We start from the raw sequence: 19,940 nt of genomic DNA on the forward strand, positions 1-19,940 counted from the left end.
TTCCATGGCACAAGGATGGCGCATTGTACAGCTGTATTGCTTCCATGGCACAAAGATGGCGCATTGTACAGCTGTTTTGCTTCCATGGCACAAAGATGGCGCATTGTACAGCTGTATTGCTTCCATGGCACAAAGATGGCGCATTGTACAGCTGTTTTGCTTCCATGGCACAAAGATGGCGCATTGCACAGCTGTTTTGCTTCCAAGCAGCAGCACTGAATCACGACAGAATAAAAGTGACACTGCTATTTCCTTGATAGCATCGCAGCCCCTCGCAGAAGCGTTTCGATACACAATCGCTGTATGGAAACTTGGTAAGACAGGAATGTTGCAGAGATGTACGAGTGTGACACCTTGTGGTGGCAAGCTACCCTGCCAAATATAGGCAATAGTCCTTTGTTGAAAATCATTCATATGTGAATAAACCACAAGTATAATCTAATATCTATAATACTAGTGGAATCTCTAAAAATACAATTTATTATAACAATGTTTATAAAATGGCAAAACAAATAACATGCAAATACTGGTTCAAAACTATCTCCCCTTGTTAGACATGATTGTTGTCGCCTATCTTGGCTAATTCATGTCAAAAAAGTGATTAAAAAATGGCAAGGGCATATCCTGTCTCCAAGGACATTCTTGGGCTCAGTAAAAGAGTGAGCTCACTCGCTTAAAAACTATTTTGAAGTTGTCTTCCTTTCATTCCACAAACTTCATCAAGAGATAACTCTAAATAGCTGAAGAGCAGATATTTTATAAAGGGTGATCGAAGGAACTGATGTGATGCAGTGGCTTCATGATTGGGCAATAAATCAAGTGAAATTAGGGAAAGATTGTATGAACAAAAGAAGACAACTCTTAGAAAATTAAGCTACTGATCACGGACGTCGAAGGTACATAATGCCTTTTTTTGCAAGAAAGGAATTGACGAGAAGACAACTGGAATGTTGTATCTCACACAATAATATAGTCTATCTTTTAAGCAGCTGCCTAGTTCCTAATTATCTGGTTTAAGTACGTACAACTTTCTTTGTTATATATAATTAGGACCATGCAATTATTTGTTAAAAATACAATTCTTCATTTGTGCGTAGACATATCAAAAGAAGGTAATGAGTTGAGACAAAACATGGGAGACAAATGCTAAAAATGTGAGCAACACGCAAAGCTGAAAAGCACCATGGCAGGTGTCAGCAGGTTGCCAAGGTGCTCTTGTACCAAGCCGACATATCGACTTCTGCAGTATGATAGTGCCGTACGAATGGGTGTTCCTGGAACAAAAACATGTTTGTATTATAGTTCACAATTCAAGTTCTATACAAACATAACTTATCACAAAAGACATATCATTCAATGATGCTTCACCTAATTGCTGTTAAGTGCTATAAAAAAGCTCAGAACAATGACTTATAATACACTTTAAATGTACAACTTCATATTTGACCTATATGACATATTCACCCCACTATCTACGTACGTAAAAGTATACAACTCCAAAAATCGAACAAATCTCTAGTTCAATACAATACAAAGTTATCAAATACAAAGTGTAGCAAATGTTAAGGCTTTGTCCCTTTAATATATACTTTTTGGAATGAAAAGATGAAATTTGATTATAAAAATACGACTTAAGATCTCCTTACATCAACTCAACCTGAAACTGTCATGACTTGTATGTGTGCAAAAAGAACTGAACACATCCTCACAGCTTGTATACTTGTATACTATCTCATGCTGTCTTATCTACCCTAGTTCTCTCTTTTAACCCTTTAAAGAGTTAATTTTCAAAAACTTAAAAGTTGACATGGCCATATATAATCTTTAATAACTAACTTCAGAAGCAACGGATATATCTTCAAACTAAAAACTGCATCGTATTCAGCCAAGAACTTCCTTTCTAGATATGAAGACCTCAACGGAAGAACGATCAATGTCACATTTTCTTGAAAATTCTAGATTTATCTTTGCTTAATAGTTCTGGCGACAAAGTTTAGTCTCTGTGACAAAGTTTCAGCAAAAATTATCAAGGTCCAGAGATATTCCTGCTTAAAATAAACTCGCTCTTTGCAAGAACGATCAATGTCCAACGGCTACCCAGCAACAACAATCATTTTCCAGTCATGTGATTACTTTCAGCCAATAGTAACGCATACATGTTTGGGAATTTCCAACTTATAGCGATCGTTTTTTCTTTCGGGCGTTCGAACTACATGTACATAGTGTTATTATGGCTTTCGTAAGTACCTCTAAGTTAGAAAACAGAGAATTACTTATACTGATTATGTCAGCTTTCTCTATAAAATTACCCTAAAATAATGAAGCAATTTCAAATTTTTGTTTGAGAATTTCCAACCTGAAAACGAACATTTTTGTGTAATGTTTAGTAAGTGCTGCCTGTGTTAGAAAACAGATAATTACGTATGTTGATGACATTATTGCTAATTCAGATTCAGATTTTCGTGATTACACAGACGATTCAAGTAGCAGCACTGACTTCAATAGTGGTGAAATTAATAGTTGTGTAGGAACAAAGAACATTGTTGAGTATCGCTTAGCCTCGTGGCAATCGTAGCTTTTCATATCTTTAACAATGCACAAAGTGTAGATACATTGAATTTTTTATAGCACTATTTGTTAACAAGTGCGCAAAAATAAAATATATAATAAAAATGTTGTAGATAGAGATTCGAGTTGAAAAAAATTTGTATACATATCATGAAGCAAAATCCACAATTTTCGGCAAAATGGCTGGCAGTAGGACGATAGCTAAATTTTAACATGAATGACAGTGAAAAAATTAATACAATATACAATTTACAGAGGCAGTGGGAGTAATGAAAATATCTGAATAGTACCAAGAAGCAAAAAAGAAGTGTTTGCAAAAACGTGTAGTGTAATGCAAAACAAAATATTGCAGTTTTTCTAGAACACAGTAAAAAAGTTGTTGTTGTAATATTGTGACCTGTTCATTTTTGTTTGGTTGAAATTTGGATGGTAAAAACCCCTTATTTTACTGCAATATAGCGTTTAAAATAAGAATACTATACCATTGTAACATTATCACTTAATAAAACATAATGCGTAGAGAGTTGTCAATGATTTCCAAAGTAAGTCGATCAATGTCCGTGTAGTGGTGTTAACTCAGGCCATGTTGTGCCACTCCAAAATATGTCTACCGCTTCTTTGTTGATCACAATCTCAGGTAACATCCTTATTAACCAATAGCTAAAAGGTTTCTATGATATAAGTAGTAATTCTTTCTAAAAAAAGTTTGTAAACTTTAAAATAGCTATATCTCAACTTTGAACAATTGTGACATTGATCGTTCTTCCGTTGAGGTCTTTATATATAAAATAGCAAGCTTTACTATATTTTTCTATTCCATAAAAAATTGAATCTAAATCCCTAAAAGTCCCTATCTAAGCCCCTAAAATGCAGGTTGCTTGTTGGCTGTAAGAACAAAATAATGGGGCATATGTTTTTGTGACCTCTCATGCCGTGTCCATCCTAGTGAGCAATGAAACCTTGTCATCATTTTATCTTTATAATTTTGCACTACAGAGGAAATGTTTCCATCACAAGGAGTTATGAGAGGGGGAGAGAGAGAGAGAGGGAGGGGGAGAGAGAGGGGGAGAGAGAGGGGGAGAGGGAGGGGGAGAGAGAGAGAGAGTGCAACTGAATGTTGTGGAATATCTGAAAATGCTAAGACATGATTTACCATATTATTATGGTCTAACCATCCTAACCGCATTACTAACGCCTAACCAAATCAAGATCCACTATTCAACTTATCAATAGACATCTATGTCAAGTAGCATTAACAACCTGGCAAATCATAAAAGTTTACTCCGTGACAAGATTTGACAGTCTAAGACATGTAGGTCAAAGAGCCATCTTTGACAACAAGTTGGACTGCCCACTTGAGAGTTAACAGTTAACTATTAAGTAGTGCTGCACGATAACACGATACAATTCGATACGACGATATATTTCAGTGGACGATTTTATATTTGGCCAGTTTTCAAGTCGATATGGATATCGAAGCCGATATTTTATCGAAATATCGGCTGATTTTATTTTGCAAAAATGGAGTTGCCTATTTTCTTTATTGTAAAGATGTGACAACTCCTGTTTTTCAACCGATATTAACCAATATCTTTTCATATCGATCATGTTAAAGCCTCCAATGTTCGATATTTTTCGATATATTTTGAGACCAAGTAATCGAATGTACATGCAACGATATCGTGCAGCACTACTATGAAGCCTATACTAAGAGGTGCAGGAAAGGCGGGTACAACAGCATTCACCTACCAACAGTTTCTTGTACTTGGGTCTGTCTTTGTGGTCCTTGGTTAAGCACTGGTCAACAAAGTCTATAAAGTCTATGCTAAAATCCTGGTCAGTCGGGAGACTTGGCGAAGGAGAAGTCAGAACACAAGACAAGACCTCAAAGTCTGTTTTGCAGCTTTTATAAGGGAATTCGGCAGTGGCTAGCTCAACCTGTAATAAGAAGAAAGAATTCGACGCGCAGTGCCTGGTTCAGTTTAAAATGCCTTGCGATACTTTAGGGTCCTCTACGTGTAGAGGTTTGTGATTCTAGTAGAAATCAGTGCCTTTGCCGTGCTTTGCCTTAATCAGCTTTCTCTGGCTGTTACAGCTGATCGCTTGCTTCACAACAAATGCACTTGATAACGGCGAGGGGTCTACTGTACTGTGCATTTGATAACGGCGAGGGGTCTACTGTACTGTGCACTTGATAACGGCGAGGGGTCTACTGTACTGTGCAGTTGATAACGGCGAGGGGTCTACTGTACTGTGCAGTTGATAACGGCGAGGGGTCTACTGTACTGTGCATTTGATAACGGCGAGGGGTCTACTGTACTGTGCAGTTGATAACGGCGAGGGGTCTACTGTACTGTGCATTTGATAACGGCGAGGGGTCTACTGTACTGTGCAGTTGATAACGGCGAGGGGTCTACTGTACTGTGCAGTTGATAACGGCGAGGGGTCTACTGTACTGTGCATTTGATAACGACGAGGGGTCTACTGTACTGTGCATTTGATAAAGGATGTTAACGATGTTGAAGGAAGAAAATTATTTTATAGCAATAAAAATTTCATTGCAGACCATAACGGCTAAATATACCAGAGTTACTCGAGATAACTATAGTTCCTATGGTTAATATACTATTTGGTAACTAATTTTTAATATGTATAGTACGTATACAAAAGATTATTTGTTTTACCGGGAGGTGTTTGCAATAGATAAATACTATGGGTTTCCGTACCCGTCTATACGACATTTCCGACTTACAATGCTAACACCGGGACAAAATAATGTCACATGGCGAGGGTCCACTGTACTGAAAAACTGTCTCTCCTTAAACTGTGATATCATGATATACACAATGATGGATATACTATATAAACTACAAATGTATCTGAGGTATGTACACTGTATAGATTTAGTGTTGAGAGGAGGTTTACTTGTCACTAACAGCTCAAAGGTTGACTTGAAACAAAATTCACATGACAGCTATTTAGTATCAAAAGGTTCACCATGTCTTACTCTGTTGTGTTGTAGGTGCAAAATATGTGGAAATGCGATTACAAGCTCTTAAAAGCTCAAAAACGAAAAGCCGCCTTAGATTAGAATCTGTTTATTTCTCTGACGTAGTTATGACAGTTTGGTTATTGTCTTGTCACGTGATGTTCTCGTGATGTTCTCACATCTCACATTCTCGTCACGTGATGTTCTCACGTCAATTTCCGCAAGTTTTGTTATTGTATGTTAACTTTTAGTGTTTTTGATGTTTTAGGAGCAAAACATACAAAATTTTTACTTTTGCTTTCTTTTTCCATCATCTTAAAGGTTGACTTGCAATAAAATTCACATTACAGTTATTTGGTATCAAAATATTCACCATGTCTTACTCTTCTGTGTTGTAGGTGCAAAATATGTAGAAATTTGATTACAAGCTCTTAAAAGCTCAAAAACGAAAAGCCGCTATCACGAAAACGCCTGTAGGCTGGAATCTCTCTTCAAAACGGCTCAAATGGGACACAGCTGAACACGATGGGCTTCTGTTTATACTTTTATGTATCCTGATTCGTCGAAATATTTTCACAACTATACTTCACGCATTCAATAAAACCATGTCTATTGTTCTTACGCGTCTGTTTTATCGTCATTATTATTATTATTGTAATGCTGTCACTCTGAGCACTGATATCTCAAAACCTAGCCTAAAATTAATTTAATTTTTTAACCTTAGCTTGAAGGAGTGCATATCATCCTTTGATAAACATGAGGAGCCGGTTGGTCACTTGTGATAGTTGAAAAAATGTTGTAGAAATTGTTCGCGCTATTTGGCAGGAAGTATGAGTCACATGATCAAGCTGAAACGAAACTGTAAAGTAGCGAGCATCTATATTTGATACGGGGGCTTTCAGGTAAAACCCAAAGTGTTTGTCATAAATTAGTGCTATGAGACGTTTTATATTGAGCCTTTTATTGGCATTTTATTTCACATGATAACAGTACATGGCAAAACTATAACCACGGCGAGTTGAGTATGTCATCGAAATAAAGGGATTTCAAACTACGGCGTTTTCATGATGGCTGCGATTACCTATTCGTTCTATAGCTTTTAAGAGCTTGTAATCACATTTCCACATAATTTGCACCTACAACAAAACAGACTAAGACATGATGAATCTTTTGATACCAAATAACTGTAATGTGAAATTTTGTTGCAAGTCAACCTTAAAAATATTGAGAGATGATTTGATACAGTCATACCTTTCTATATGAGCTCAATGCGTTCTGGGACTGAGTCACTGCCCGTATGTCAATGAACTCAGTCTCAAGGCACTGTTTCCTATATAACATACAATAAAGAGACCACATAAAACAGGATATTACTACCCCAAATTGTGTTTCAACTGTTGTAATTCAGTACATATGCTAAAAAGTAACAAATACCAATTTAGTTGTTCAAATCTGCAATAAAAGGTAACATTGCAGTGCTCCCTCGGGATACGATTTTAATCCGTTGCAGGGCTGAAATCGTATGGTGAAAAAATTGTATGAAGGAATATAGAAACCATAGTAATTGTATAATGCAAACATCCCCTGGTATAAAGCATCAAAATTTTATACAAGTACTGTACATATTAAAAATTAGTAACAAAATAGTATGTTAACCTTAGTAACTATAGTTACCTACAGTAACGTTACAATGTGCTATGCGGGGTATGCACCCGAGAGAGTTTACCTTCAAGACGGACGTACGCATAACAAACTTTGAATTCATCTTAAATAAGTTAAGCTTACTGAACACACAACTTGGAAGCTAAGTTTCAGTCTTTATTTTTACCTATTTTACTGAATTTCAACTTGTTATCACTAAAATTTATCACTTATCAGTTTCTGATTTTATTTTCACTATAATTCTAGCTGACCTCATTAAAACCTTTTTCAACCTATGTAATTCGACGAGAAAGGGTAGTTGTCTGACCCCTGAGCATCTGTTCAACAGGATCGCACCTCCAACTTTGCAAATAGCTCTGAAAGGAAATATTATGTCTGCCAAACTATAGTTTGCCATCACTAAAGCTTTTAGTAAACCCTTTAAAAATTTTAATTAAACTGATTGAGGACTGTGCGATGCTGTTAGCAAAAGCCGCCTCTCGTTTACTTGGCCATATAGTGGCCATCGAACAATTGGCTCGTATGTTCGTATCTCAAAGATTACTCGCATCTCAAGGAAGAAACTTGCTAGAAAGTCAGCTCGTACTTCAATTATCTCGTATGTAGTAGTATGACTGTATTAGACTACCAACCAGGGTAACGCCTAGGCTCCATACATCTGCTCTGATATCATAGTCGGGCTTGGAAGGGTTTGGTGGTTGTATTCTCTCAGGGGCCATGTATCTAAAGTATCAAACACACGTGACCGCTATATCTAGGTGTCCTACAGCATCCTCAAATATACCCTGATGTCTCAATCTCTTATACAACTAACACGTATAACCAACACGTATAACCAACACGTATAACCAACACGTATAACCAACACGTATAACCAACACGTACAACCAACACGTACAACCAACACGTACAACCAACACGTACAACCAACACGTACAACCAAAACGTACAACCAACACGTACAACCAACACGTACAACCAACACGTACAACCAACACGTACAACCAACACGTACAACCAACACGTACAACCAACACGTACAACCAACACGTACAACCAACACGTATAACCAACACGTATAACCAACATCCACAACGAGCAACTCAAGTATGGCTATTCGTAGAATTACCCTGCACAAGCTGTGCCAGTCCTGGTATTAGCCTTGGAGTCCACCAGACGACCACTTATGCCAAAGTCACAGAGTTTAACTGAACCATCAGAATCGAGAAGAATGTTGGAAGGTTTTATATCTCTATGAATGACTCCGTGTTCATCTTTCAAATAGTCGAGAGCATTGAGGACCTGTGAAACTGGACGTGATAGAGAAAGGTGTTTGAAGAAACGGGATAAAGATTTTAGATAACAACATACATGTTTTATTTTAGTTTGACATTGTCATAAATACGTACATATCTGGAGTGTATGTGCATATAAGCAACAAATACATGTACATATATCAGCTGTATACATGTACATATTTCAACTGTATACATGTACATATATCAGCTGTATAAGCGTTCATATATCAGCTGTATAAGCGTTCATATATCAGCTGTTTAAGCGTTCATATATCAGCTGTATGTATATATATATTTCTCAAAGTTAGTATGTCGTCGTTGCATGTCTGAATTCCAGCTATAGATCTTAAAATCTTGGAATAAAGAATTCGCACCGAAGAAGATCCCTGACCCTCCCGTTCGCCAGTCCGACGACCTACCCAGTAGGCCACAGGGATTGCGTTATTCACTCGCCGATATAAGCTGCTATATGAGAGCACATACCCAACGGCTTTGCATACCGTGCAGGGTGATTGTGTAGGGAGTTATTCACTCGCCGATATAAGCTGCTATATGGGAGCACATACCCAACGGCTTTGCATACCGTGCAGGGCGATTGTGTAAGTAAATGATTGTCATTAATTAGCTTACTAAAATTTCCATTGGCAATCTGCCAGGCTAATAGCAAGTGGCAGCGGTAGTTTTAATACCCGAGCAACGCCGGGTAGCACAGCTAGTCTATATATATATATTTCTCGAAATGTCTGTTATTCCAGCTATAGATATATAGTTATAGCGCACACCGATTATTTTACTGATGCGGCCTTTTTTATTTTACGATGCCCTTGTTAAGAAATATTTTTTGTAAGATTCAATTACTATATCTGGAGTCAAGGCCAACTCTTCTCACGCGAACAATTACACCGTCTCTGTGAGAAGAGTCGTCGTAGAATCGGGAAGAGTCGCCGTAGAGTAGGAGTGTCTCCGTAGTCAAAGTTTTGATGGATAGCTTCTGGTGGCACAGTAACCTTTGTAATATACACACACTTCTATGCAAGAATTGTTATTATTAATTCTACATATTCAGGATTTTTATTTTGTTTTCTCAGCTCATAATAATTGTATCATTACCAAATCATCTTTTAATGTAATCATAGCAAAACAGACTTATTTTAGCAATTACTTGCTAATTATTTCATATTTAAACTTAAACCCTTCCATAGTTGTTCAATTTTATTTTTTATCTATTTGAACTGCATGAAACATTTTCCTCATGATATGAGGAAATATGAGTTTAAAATTTTTTTGACAAAGTTTGAAACGTTTGCAGTTGTTTTTATTTTTTCTCCTAATTTATTTCAACTATACAAAACATTTTTCTAATGATATGTAGCTTGAAAGTTAGAATGGGAAATGTTATATGTTAAATACGAATAAACTTTTTAACCAAAGATTTTTTTATTACCCGAGCAACGTTTATTACCGTATTGATCGTAGTATTGTACTCACAGCAACTGTAATCTTCCCTATGATATTCTCAGGGATGCATGACTTTGTTTTCTTCAGTAGCTTGTCAAGGCAAGTCGCCATTAACTCCATGCATATCCAGACTTCACTCTAAAATGTGACAGAGCGCATGACTATCCAAGCAGACGACTAGCAGAGACAGACAACTCACAATTAGTGACAGACACTTGTCTAGCAATAGTATACATTATTGACAGACACTTGTCTAGCAATAGTATAAACTATTGACAGACACTTGTCTAGCAATAGTATAAACTATTGACAGACACTTGTCTAGCAATAGTATACACTATTGACAGACACTTGTCTAGCAATAGTATACACTATTGACACACTTGTCTAGCAATAGTATACACTATTGACACACTTGTCTAGCAATAGTATACACTATTGACAGACACTTATCTAGCAATAGTATACACTATTGACAGACACTTGTCTAGCGGTGACAGACACTTGTCTAGCGGTGACAGACACTTGTCTAGCGGTGACAGACACTTGTCTAGCAGTGACAGACACTTGTCTAACAGTGACAGACACTTGTCTAGCATTGACAGACATTAGTCTAGCAATATAACAGATTGTCCAACAGTAGCAGACAATAGTATAGTAACAATAGTATATTGTGTAGCAGTGACAGACAGACACGGGTACTGTCTAGCTGTGGTAGATTATTTGCAGTAGGAAACACCGCAAAATGGAAGGGATCGCAGGATGCAGGATTTTCGCAGTTAATCGGGATAAGTAAAAATCCGTGAAATAGAAACTAATTTTTTAAAGTATATGCATGAGCCAGATTGTAACACCAGAACACCTAAACGGCTTTCTAAACATACTGTATTTATTACCTATATAATAAGTAAATTGAAGTTATCTTGAGCCAGATTGTAACACCAGAACACCTAAACGGCTTTCTATACATATTGTATTTATTTCCTATATAATAAGTAAATTGAAGTTATCTTGATTGACTTTCAGCTTATATTTAAACTTTAGTTCCAGTATATTAAACCAGAGAATGCGTACTTAAGTAGTACGGGCGTAATTCGAACTCCATCCGGTCAGAATATTCATACTTTTGATCAAACGGGTTCGTTGTGAGAAGGAGGTGATGTGTTTGTATTTTATGTAGTATACTTATGTATTTTAAGTTTTACAACTCAATTTTTTTAATTTTTTAACGCGTGTTGTTCAACTGCAAAGTACTAAAACCATGAATGGTGAGCTGTGGAGTAGCGAGAGATTACTGTAAACATTTGCAATAGCAAACAATGAACTATGGGAGAGAAAAGCCTGTGATGGTATAGCAGATTTAGCAACTACACGAGGAGTACCCATATAACGAGTTAGAAAGTAACATAGGATCCCATGTTATATTACCAAGGATTGAACAAACAGTCACTTACTTCTGTTATAAATACACCAAAACAATGAACTATGTATGGACAGCTGTGGCTCTTCAATACTGTCTCTAGGTCCATGATTATTCTCTTGTTCTCTTCTCGGTTGCCCGAACGGCGCATTTGCTGAAAAGACAATCTCATAATTGTGACATGCTATGACTAGTGTCTGATCGCCCATTTGAACCAACAAGTGTCTGATCGCTCATAATTGTGACATGTTATGGCCATTGTCTGTGAGCACAGGTGGTCCAACACAATTCTCTGAGCGTTTACAGTGTTGATATGCTATGGACAGTATCTGTGAATCGATATATATATTTCTCAAAGTTTATCGTCTGTCATCTGTTTTTTGTTTGTCTAGTTATAATAAGTATAACACTTTTTTATTAAAATTTGGGAATTGAAATTCCACATATTGCTGGACTTGAACTCATGAATATTGTTAACGCAGGTTGATAACCCAACGCTTTAACCACGAGACCGCAGAAGCTCATACAATTGCTCGTTCTTACTACATAATAATATACATCATTTTCCGTTTTCCCACCAAAATGGCGTATTAATTTAAACTCTGTGAACTCTTTTAGCTCTATGAAACACGATGCTTTTTCGTCCTCCCCGTATTAGGGCTAACTTGTTTTCGGCAAAACGATATCAACATTAGATTCTCTCGAAATTAAAATTTGGAGATTCAATTCTTTTAATTCTATGAATCACGATGCCTTTTTTTGCGTTTTTGCGAACCTCTAACTTTTTGTGAGCTTTTAGTAAGGTTCAATTGCTAAATCGCGGTAAAGGTCAATACTTTTTAAGCGGAAAATTGTGTTATCTCGAGTAAGAAGGCCTCTAGATTCTCTCACCTTTCGGTCAGGCAAAGACACTACAATATCCCATTTTCACATGTCGTCGTGCCGGCATCCTCATATTCAGAGTTTTGGTGGATAGTTGCTGGTGGAACAGTAACTTTTTTACACACACATTTCTATGCAAGAATTGTTATTATTAATTCAACATATTCAGAATTTTTATTTTCTTTTCTCAGTTCGTACTAATTGTATCATTACCAAATAATTTCTTATTGTAATCATAGCAAAACCGACTTAATTTAGCTATTACTTGCTAATTATTTCACTTTTGGTCTAAACCCTTTAATAGCCGTTTTACTTTTATGAATTTATTTTGACCTGCACAAAACAAATTCCTTATGATAAGTTTGAAAGTTAGAATGCCAAATTTTGTTACTTTGTTACTTATGTTTTTGCTTTTTTTCATTAAAACCCTAAAAGCAACACTATAGCAATAATCAATAACAGTCTCAGACTAGTGGTAGCACTCTGTCTAACGCGATCTATCTACTTGGGATTAGCCTACATATATAAAACATGGCTTAAAATTACGGTGGCAGAATAACTTTCAGAGCAATGCTATAGATCAATAGATCAATCACATCTCCTCATTTCATTAAATGTGCATCGCAAACCTTCCGAGTGCAGACACTACATGACAAAACGCCTTAGTACGATCGGCCCTAGTACGATCGGCCCTAGTACGATCGGCCCTAGTACGATCGGCCCTAGTACGATCGGCCCTAGTACGATCGGCCCTAGTACGATCGGCCCTAGTACGATCGGCCCTAGTACGATCGGCCCTAGTACGATCGGCCCTAGTACGATCGGCCCTAGTACGATCGGCCCTAGTACGATCGGCCCTAGTACATTCGGCCCTAGTACAGTCGGCCCTAGTACAGTCGGCCCTAGTACATTCGGCCCTAGTACATTCAGCCCTAGTACATTCAGCCCTAGTACAGTCAGCCCTAGTATAATCAGCCCTGATACAGTCGGACCTAGTATAGTTGTTTTACTTTTTGAATTTATTTGACCTGCACGAAACATTTTCCTCATGTTATGGAGTTTGAAAGTTGTTCGACAAAGTTTGAAAACCTTTACAATTGTTTTTATTTTCTGTCTTAATTCATTTCAATTACACAAAACACTTTTCTCATGATATATAGTTTGAAAGTTAGAATGGCAAATGTTGTTATACAACGTATGTTAAATACAAATCAGTTTTCTGTCCAAAGACCTTTTTTATTACCCGGCCAATGTCGGGTTGTACAACTAGTACAAGTATACAATGCACGGTACAGTGCAAGTGTCTGATCAAGACAACTTTGTCAGTTAGAGTTACCTCCCCCATTACACAAAGTTGCACTATCAATACTAGGGCTTATCTGGAATTTATGCACATAAGCAGAAATAGAGCGTACCAGCCTCGAGTAATCATTATTATCTACATTAAATCATGTTTTACCGACATATACTAAAACAGTAGAGTGTAGCCGGCTCCCTTTAAGCAGAGCTACACGATTTCCAACTATCACCCCACGATTCGATATAGCAAATTTGGAACATCGAATCGCGATACATCGCGTATAGCCCACTTATAAACAATTGATGATATATCACGATATTATGTAAAAAAAATTGTACGTTGTTGTTAATATTTATATGTATATTTAATAAGAAACTATTAGTGTGTGAGATAATTAGACATGTAATGCAGGGTCAGGGTTGAAATAAATCACCATTTCACGATTAAACAATTTATACAATTGGAAATATCTCTCTAAATGCTAGTAAATTTCAAAACTGTCACCAAATAATTAATCACCATATTGTGAAGCTATAACTTTAAATTTTGGTCAAAATGAAAGTTCATACGCTCTCCGCATGAATTTGAAAGTTTAGGGGTGTCCTTTAGCTTTATTTCATCCTTATACCCGAGTATCTCTATGAACACATTCTACCTGAATATCTCTATGAACACATTCTACCTGAGTATTTCTATGAACACACTCTACCTGGGTATCTCTATGAACACATTCTACTTGGGTATCTCTATCAACACATTCTACTTGGGTATCTCTATCAACACCTTCTACTTGGGTATCTCTATCAACACCTTCTACTTGGGTATCTCTATCAACACATTCTACTTGGGTATCTCTATCAACACCTTCTACTTGGGTATCTCTATCAACACATTCTACTTGGGTATCTCTATCAACAGCTTCTACTTGGGTATCTCTATCAACAGCTTCTACTTGGGTATCTCTATCAACACCTTCTACTTGGGTATCTCTATCAACACCTTCTACCTGGGTATCTCTATCAACACCTACTTGCGTATCTCTATCAACACCTTCTACTTGGGTATCTCTATCAACAGCTTCTACTTGGGTATCTCTATCAACACCTTCTACTTGGGTATCTCTATCAACACCTTCTACTTGGGTATCTCTATCAACACCTTCTACTTGGGTATCTCTATCAACACCTTCTACTTGGGTATCTCTATCAACACCTTCTACTTGGGTATCTCTATCAACACCTTCTACTTGGGTATCTCTATCAACACCTTCTACTTGGGTATCTCCATCAACACCTTCTACTTGGGTATCTCCATCAACACCTTCTACCTGAGTATTTCTATGAACACCTTCTACCTGAGTATTTCTATGAACACCTTCTACCTGAGTATTTCTATGAACACCTACCTGAGTATTTCTATGAACACCTTATACCTGAGTATCTCTATCAACACCTTCTACCTGAGTATCTCTATGAATACCTTCTACCTGAGTATCTCTATGAACACCTTCTACCTGAGTATTTCTATGAACACCTTCTACCTGAGTATCTCTATGAACACCTTCTACCTGAGTATCTCTATGAACACCTTCTACCTGAGTATCTCTATGAACACCTTATACTTGAGTATCTCTATGAACACCTTATACTTGAGTATCTCTATCAACACCTTATACCTGAGTATCTCTATCAACACCTTCTATTTTAGTATAAGAGTTACATGTACACCGGCCAAGTAAGCATCTGGAGTTCACGAAAGTACATGGTTTCAATTTCATGGTACTCCAACCTTAGAACTGTAAGATAGCCCCATCCACCCCTAGAACTGTAAGATAAACAGTCACCTTGACAGCCATGATCTGACCACTACTCTTGTGCCTCATTGTGAACACCTGCCCGCACGTGCCATGGCCTAGCTCACCAAGGTCTTCAAGATCTGTCTGCTCGCACTTGACCTTCTCTCCAGCAATGTCAAGCACACCGGTAAGCTTCATTATTTCCATATACTTTGCTTCTATTTCAGCACTGCAGTTGATAGACGGGTGCTAGTACAGTCGGTGCTAGTACAGTCGGTGCTAGTACAGTCGGTGCTAGTACAGTCGGTGCTAGTACAGTCTGTGCTAGTACAGTCGGTGCTAGTACAGTCGGTGCTAGTACAGTCGGTGCTAGTACAGTCGGTGCTAGTACAGTCGGTGCTAGTACAGTCGGTGCTAGTACAGTCGGTGCTAGTACAGTCGGTGCTAGTACAGTTTTACTGTTTTAATGCAACTTTTTTTCCCAGTTTTAGAGAAAGAGTAGCAAGGCAAGTATTCAATATTAAACATGAAATTATATATTAACAGTATTTGCAAACGAGTGAGGTAAGAGATGACAACTTAAAAACTAACTTTAAAATGTGAGCAAACAGTTCAAATTTAAAATGTGAGCAAACAGTTCAAATTTAAAATGTGAGTAAAGAGATAACACATTATATGACTTGTAACGATATGGATACTCGCCTGTCAGGAACGGTAATGTTGGTAGCCCGAGGTATCGAGTCTGGTGTTCGTCTTCCTCGAGAATCACCTGAGAAGTTCATTGTAGGTCTTGAAGGTTTTGTATTTCCTAAAAGAGATGTAAAATATACACACGCAAGTGAGAGAAAACTTTTGATTATGTCCCGAATATCCTCCGAATCTCTAGTATTTTGTTTTTTTCGTTTTAAAGCCCAAAAACCAACAAGTAATACTTCAAGCAATTGCATATGGCAGTAAAAAAGCATTATAGAAATATGTAAAAACCACAAAACCTAAATTATATATAAAAATAAATAACTAATGTAGTAACGAAAGCAGGTTTTCTTGTCACGTAGTCGGGTTTTCTTGTCACAACATACATGTAGTTGAGTGAGTTATAGTGGCAATAGATACAGGTGATAGATAGTGATAAAAACCACAATTTACAATACACAGGCACACTAGATACAAGTACACTAGATACAAGTACACTAGATACAAGTACACTAGATACAAGTACACTAGATACAAGTACACTAGATACAAGTACACTAGATACAGGTACACTAGATACAGGTACACTAGATACAGGTACACTAGATACAGGTACACTAGATACAGGTACACTAGATACATGTACACTAGATACAAGTACACTAGATACAAGTACACTAGATACAAGTACACTAGATACAAGTACACTAGATACAAGTACACTAGATACAAGTACACTAGATACAAGTACACTAGATACAGGTACACTAGATACAGGTACACTAGATACAGGTACACTAGATACAGGTACACTAGATACATGTACACTAGATACAAGTACACTAGATACAAGTACACTAGATACAAAGACACTAGATACAAGGACACTAGATGCAAGGAAACTAGATACATGTACACTAGATACAGGTACACTAGATACAGGTACACTAGATACAGGTACACTAGATACATGTACACTAGATACAGGTACACTAGATACAGGTACACTAGATACAGGTACACTAGATACATGTACACTAGATACAGGTACACTAGATACAGGTACACTAGATACAGGTACACTAGATACAGGTACACTAGATACCAGTACACTAGATACAGATACGGTAGGCGCTCCTGCAACGTAATTAATCCGTTCGTTCCAAGAACATTTACGTTATAGGGAATTTATGCTATAAGAACAGTAAAATACATGTAAATTGCCTTATCTGCTCCAAGATCTTTCAAAACTCACCCGTGTGACCATGCAAAAAGTAAAAACTTCACATAACTCATTTAATTTGTAGGCTTTACCGTAGCTGCAGTATTATCGGGTTGCATCGACAACTTTTCTCCTTTTTATGATCAACCTCACTATTTTTATGGTTTTATAGACCATGATTACTAAAATTCTATAAGTTGATAGGAACTGCACATTTTTGACATTCTTTTACAACAATTTGCTTATTTTTTCTAAACAGCAAAGTCTATGCTGCAAAATATAACTAATAACAAATATTTTGACCGCCTACAATAAGGCAAAACAACAAAATATTTTTACTATAAAAAGCAGTTCTACCTGTTTGTCATCTATCTGTATCCAGGGGTCAATGGTAAGATAAAAGTTATTTTCCGATGATAGTCCAACTAGTGACATTCAGATTAGTATACTGACGCTGTAACGCCTGCACCAATCGATCGCCTTGTATTTATTAATAATTGCACAACTATCCTATTCTCTGTTTGTTGACACATTTGGCGATATATTACGACGAACTAGAATGTCGCAAAAGTTATATATATATAACATATAGAACCCTACACGGACATAGTTTTTTCTTCCGCAAGTGTGGCGAGATAAACTAATATTTGAATTGATTTTTAAAAATTCCCAGACTTGACACTTTACATTATATGGTATTTTTGCATTTTTGTAGTACAAAGCAAAAACTTAACGTACATTTTTAACATTATTTGGAATTAACTTTATAGGAACGTCTGCTGTAGTTGAAATTAACCAGGGTTGGCATGAAAAAATCAACTGATTTAAATCAAGATTTTTTTCGGGAAAACATGGTTGTTACGATTTTTTAATTTAGCAGCGTTTTTTGACAAACAATCTTGTATTGATGTGTGTAATAAATCGATAAACACTTCTTTACCATGAACTAGCAAGTGTGATGGAAATAATTGACTGCATGTGTGGAACAATGCTACGGACCTTTGAAGTTAGGACCTCTGCGTTTATTTAGTAGCTGGACTAATTGTGAGGTAGCAACTCTAACTGGTACAGTCGTCCTTCACTAATCTGTTCAATAAATTATTTTATTTTATTTAGCAATTTCTAGTAGATAAAGCTTGCTATATTATAGCGAATAGTTTTACTAAATACTAAAAGTTTTAGCTTATATGTTCTAATGTCTAACAGAAGGTAGACATTACACTTAGTCAAACTGCAGAAGTAAGAAGGGTGGCTGACCAGTGCTGTCATCCCTTAAAATTTTTCAATTTAATTGTTTAAAATAATTAAAGGGTATTGATAATTAGGCGAAATTGCAGTGTATGTCATTGTCATAAACATACATTCCAAAATACGCTCTATTCTTCTACATTTATTTAGTCTCATTTTAAAGACCCCATTCTTGCATATTGAAATTGTAACAAATGAAGAGTAAAGATATAGTGCGCGTAGAAAGCATTAACAGGGAACTAAAATCGGGCGAGTGTCAGTTAATCAACAGCAGTTTAAGGCGTAGTTTTATAGAACAAAATTATTTACCAAAATAGTTACTTATATTTTATACTATTTACCTATAGTCAACAGATTAATTATAAACATACATTGTACATACATGTATAATTCTATAGAATGTGTCGTGTCAGTACAATTTACGGTACCCAGCAATACATATGGGCCTACTGTAGAGTGACTTATAACAGTGCTATTGAAGTAGCAATATACATCCCTATATTTTACATAAGGTAAAACAATAAAAAATTCGGTTGTGGCACACATGTAGCATCAATAATTTTAAACTGATGAGCTATAGGATGAATCTCAATCTAGGTTAACATGTTTTCTTTGGTTCTAGGGGTCCCGCAAGCCTGCTGCATTCAAAAGTCAAGTAAAGCGATAAGAGAGATTATATATAAATATAGAAGAACTTTTCAACACTTACCGCTGCGTGCAAATGCTGATCAAAAGAATTGTGAGTCGCTGCATAACGTTTATCTTAAATTAAATAACAAGTTTTGTTTTTTAACAACAATACAAAATCAGATAATAGCAAAATCAATAGCAAAATACAACTCGTACCTGATACGCTTCTAATGTTGGACTTCATTCCTGCTGAATTAGGAGGTGATTGAGCTGTATTCGTACTGAGACTGGCTCCAGCATCACTGCTGTTGTTTCTTCGTTTAATTCGTAATTCCAAATCTCTAATTTTGTCTGAAAGATCGTCAGACTTTTCTTTTGCCTCCATAATAGTTACAAATTAACTGGCCGATTAAAACTCAGGTTGGTAATATAACCTTTGACATTCACAGCGTCAAACAATAAAAAACCGGAGAGCATCCAAGTGGAGGAAGCGGAAATTGAAATTCCGCTCAGAGCCTTGCACTGTTAGTTGCGAACATTTAGTTAACTCTCGCCAAATACGTAATGTAATGGATTTACTGAGCTGAGCTTTCTCTAAATATCATAAGTGTTCAACTATTTTTGGATTGGCCCAAAAGCCAGCTTGCTCAGAAAGGCCATAGATTAACACCCAACCCTTGCTGTATAAGCAAAGGTGCTCCAGTGTTAAGCAGGAGGGGTAAACATGTGCAACAAGAGAAGATACCCTAGTGAGACAGGAAAAAGAGCACAGAGC

General features: G+C 36.7%; 1 protein-coding gene across 1 annotated transcript; it reads right to left on the reverse strand.

Moving 5' to 3' along the window:
• Nucleotides 1-461: 461 nt before the first annotated feature.
• LOC137398972 (dual specificity mitogen-activated protein kinase kinase 7-like) lies at nucleotides 462-19,629 on the reverse strand. The gene is made up of 9 exons (XM_068085136.1): nucleotides 19,382-19,629; nucleotides 16,075-16,180; nucleotides 15,421-15,601; nucleotides 11,430-11,549; nucleotides 10,006-10,113; nucleotides 8,349-8,521; nucleotides 7,852-7,942; nucleotides 4,318-4,506; nucleotides 462-1,274 (listed from the first exon to the last, which is right to left on the reverse strand). Exons 1-9 carry the CDS (start codon nucleotides 19,548-19,550, stop codon nucleotides 1,194-1,196), a joined length of 1,218 nt encoding a protein of 405 aa, XP_067941237.1. The 5' UTR covers nucleotides 19,551-19,629; the 3' UTR covers nucleotides 462-1,193.
• Nucleotides 19,630-19,940: the final 311 nt, after the last annotated feature.

Source organism: Watersipora subatra, chromosome 6, assembly GCF_963576615.1.
Source record: "Watersipora subatra chromosome 6, tzWatSuba1.1, whole genome shotgun sequence".
Taxonomy (NCBI): domain Eukaryota; kingdom Metazoa; phylum Bryozoa; class Gymnolaemata; order Cheilostomatida; family Watersiporidae; genus Watersipora; species Watersipora subatra.

What these genes read in the sequence shown, in the direction of transcription:
- LOC137398972 (XM_068085136.1), bottom strand. Translation starts at nt 19,550, where the DNA reads ATGGAGGCAAAAGAAAAGTCTGACGATCTTTCAGACAAAATTAGAGAT. An exon ending in ACTGGCACAGCTTGTGCAGG is followed by an intron (nt 7,943 to 8,348) that starts GTAATTCTACGA and finishes TTGATACTTTAG; the next exon opens with ATACATGGCCCCTGAGAGAA. An exon ending in CCAAGTACAAGAAACTGTTG is followed by an intron (nt 1,275 to 4,317) that starts GTAGGTGAATGC and finishes TTTTTGTTCCAG; the next exon opens with GAACACCCATTCGTACGGCA.